Source organism: Pyxicephalus adspersus, chromosome 2, assembly GCF_032062135.1.
Source record: "Pyxicephalus adspersus chromosome 2, UCB_Pads_2.0, whole genome shotgun sequence".
Taxonomy (NCBI): Eukaryota; Metazoa; Chordata; class Amphibia; order Anura; family Pyxicephalidae; genus Pyxicephalus; species Pyxicephalus adspersus.
Genome location: NC_092859.1, coordinates 110,714,949 through 110,718,387, shown reverse-complemented (window position 1 = coordinate 110,718,387; position 3,439 = coordinate 110,714,949). Strand labels below are relative to the sequence as shown.

The following is a 3,439-nucleotide window of genomic DNA, read 5'->3' as shown; positions in this document are numbered from 1 at the left end:
GACCAGATCCTTTTAAGGTTTGCTGGACCACCCAGGTTCACCCATGATAGTCTATCTTCCCTGGTCTTGGAGAGCTTTGATAATTCAGGCCCATTGCATTGATGAATAAAGAGTTGCAATAAAACATTAATTTATGTCTTTATTAACTGTTTAGGGTTCAACCCTTTAACTGTTTACTTTAATGAAATATATATGAAATATATATATATATATATATATATATATATATATATATGTAATAAAAAAAATCTTATTAGTTTGGATGTATTATTTAGATTTATGTAAAGACTTTCACTTTTATAAACTTGTAATCCAACAGTCATGGTTGCAGATCTACCTTGGACATGTATGTTTGTCTTTAATACAGTGAATATTTTTTCCTTGATTACTTACTGTTCTCTACAGATAATAATGTCCAGGAAATAACTGGCTTAGAGAAATGCACCAGTCTAACACACCTGAACCTGGCACACAATAGAATAAGTAGCATCTGTGAATTTAGCAATCTACCAATCAAAACACTGAATCTGGTAACTTGCCACTTTAGTTTGGATAATGTCTATTCTTTCTTAACAGTACCATGTTTTGGATTCAATATTGGACGTGAAATGTATACTAAATGCCAATATTATTACATAAAACAAAAGGATTGTTGAGTCCTATAACTGATTGGAGCAAAATCATTTCTCGAAGCTGGCATTTGTCTAATTTTGGGTAGCCTCCCATCCTCGGCTTGTTTTATATTGTACAGGTCTTAACCAAGGAAAACACTTTCAGCAGCTATGATGAACTGCAAATGTTCAACGTGACACTCTTTGCAAGGGGTGCTGTAAGTTAGTACAGGAATATACCAGGAGCAGGTCACTGCATTACAAATTAGCTGTTTTCATCTATGCTGTAAAATCACTTTCCTAAGCAATTTTGTAGCTAGAATGAATTGCAATCAGTGAAAGGCCTGTGTTGCAGAAATTCTAAAGGATATGACTTTTTGCAGCTTTTGGATTGCCAGAGTGTCCGTATGTATGTATATATATTAATTATTGATATCTACACCACATCCTGTCCTCTGCTTAGTAGAGCTCTTGTACTTTCATATAGCTCACTGTGCTCTGGATTTAGGTAGGGCAGGTCTTATACTTCCCTTCATAGTGCTCCCTCCCGGTCACCCATCTCAACCACTAAAAAATAGCAGTTGTTGACAGTTCAGATTAGTTCTGACTGATACTGATTGCTATAAATTACTATAACTTATAATTGGCTTAAAAACTCTTTCTTTATTAGGGTATATTATGGGAAGATATTACACCTTTTGAGGAAAAAATGATAAACCACCATTTTAATCCATGGTAACAGTTCAAAAAGGAACTGATCTCTTCAAAGGCAATTAAAATTTGATTATTATGGGTTATTAAACCTAGCTCCTCATATTTTTAAATATGCAGACAGAGCTGTTTTAAAATGCTGGGCACTTTGTATTGTAGGCCTCCAATCAGATTAAGAAGATCAGTGGGTTGGTAAATCTGAAAAGGTTACAATCCCTGGACCTCTCATCTAACCAGCTATCAAGTCTTGACGGTCTAGAGGGACTAGAACTTCTGCAGATGCTCAACTTGCAAGACAATGAAGTATGTGACATACCTTTATTTTGTGGTGCCTTTGTAATCTAAGGATTAAGCTGACTGTTCTTTAATAAATTTTTTAAACAACCAATAAACCTTTTATGTGACCCTTTTCTATTTTAAAAACTCAAATTTTAATGAACACAGAAACATAATGGTAGACACTTTTAAATCTAATACTGTAGATGTGAATATTGTGGTGTAAACCATAGCAGCTGATATTTTCTGGTATGTCTCAAATCGAATGTTTCGAATGTCTCAAATTGAAAGTTGAATGAGTATAGATAAAGTTGGATGCTATGTAAAACATGTGTACATATCAGGAAAATAAAAATAGGCCAGCATGGGAACAGATCGCTATCATTTTCAGGAGGAATGACAGCTTTGTTTCTTTAGGTTTCCATTAGTGAAGAAAACAGTATGCAGATTTTATGTGTTGCATTCTTCTAAATAATTATTGTGTTTGATGTTTAGAAAAGCATAAGTGGAAATATTGTTGACATTATATAATATGTTGCCTCCTGTTACAGATTTGTCAGATCAGTGAAATTGCTTTCATTGAAGATTTGCCTTTGCTCCATGTTCTGAATCTCCAAAATAATCCAGTACAGGTGAGAGTATACTAGCTGAAAACATCAATATATCCATTCAATAAATTCATCAACAGTTTTTTCTGCAAGAACATAAAGCTTACCATGATCTGCATACTTGTTGGGCGCCAGTAGGTGTTAGTCACTGGATTAGCATCTCAAATCATGACCAAGGTGTCTGTTTAAAAAGAAGCTGTATGGTATCCATCACATGTGTTCTTTACATAATGCTGATATATGTTCTTTCCATGATGGTATGATAGCAAATTAAGCTCTGTGTACACAAAGAAAAATGGCAGAGCTCAAGTCCAAATTTATATTAGCAATGTCACTGCCTTAAATGAGTCACAATGGCTCAGAATTGATATGATTGAGAAGCAGCTGAGAAAAATTACCAAAGCACCAGGACCTGATGAGTTACATCCACGTGTCCTAAAAGAGTTGAGCTCTGTTATTTCAAAGCCATTATTTCAAATTTTTAGAGACTCTTTAGTCACTGGCAATGTACCGATGGATTGGCGTAAGGCCAATGTGGTTCCTATTTTCAAAAAGGGAGCAAAGTCATTACCAGGTAACTACAGACCCGTTAGTTTAACGTCCATATGGAAAGGTCTTGGTGAGTTTGATAAAGAACCACATAGAGGAATTTCTGCTACAAAATAATATTATAAGTAATAGTCAGCATGGCTTCAAGAAAGACAGAAGTTGTCAAACAAATTTACTCTCGTTTTATGAGGAAGTAAGTAAACAGGTAAACAGTGGAATAACAGTTGATGTAGTGTACTTGGACTTTGCTAAAGCATTCGACACTTTACCCCACAGACGGTTATTATGCAAGTTAGGGTCGATAGGTTTAGAAAAGTCAATCTGTAAATGGATAGGGAACTGGATTAAAGATCGCATCCAGAGAGTTGTAATTAATGATTCATACTCTGAATGGTCTAAGGTTATTAGTGGTGTACCCCAGGGTTCAGTGTTGCGACCTTTACTGTTTAACATCTTTATAAATGATATAGAGTTTGGGATTAAAAGTACAATTGCTCTGTTTGTAGATGACACCAAACTATGTAATGGAATTAGGTCTATACAGGATGTCTATAATCTACAAGCAGACCTGGATGTTCTGTTTGATTGGGCAGCCAAGTGGCAAATGAAATTTAATATAGATAAATGTAAAATTATGCACCTGGGATCTAACAAACATGCACATTTCATACTATCTAGGGGAAA

At 34.9% G+C, this 3,439-nt stretch overlaps 1 protein-coding gene across 1 annotated transcript in view; it reads left to right on the top strand.

Annotated features, from left to right (window-relative positions):
* LRGUK (leucine rich repeats and guanylate kinase domain containing) overlaps positions 1–3,439 on the top strand; it is a gene marked incomplete in the record, with an annotated part of 42,522 nt that overhangs the window by 11,984 nt on the left and 27,099 nt on the right. Inside the window, 3 exon segments of the mRNA XM_072401845.1 lie at positions 406–530; positions 1,482–1,625; positions 2,150–2,230. Coding sequence (XP_072257946.1) covers positions 406–530; positions 1,482–1,625; positions 2,150–2,230 — 350 coding nt within the window.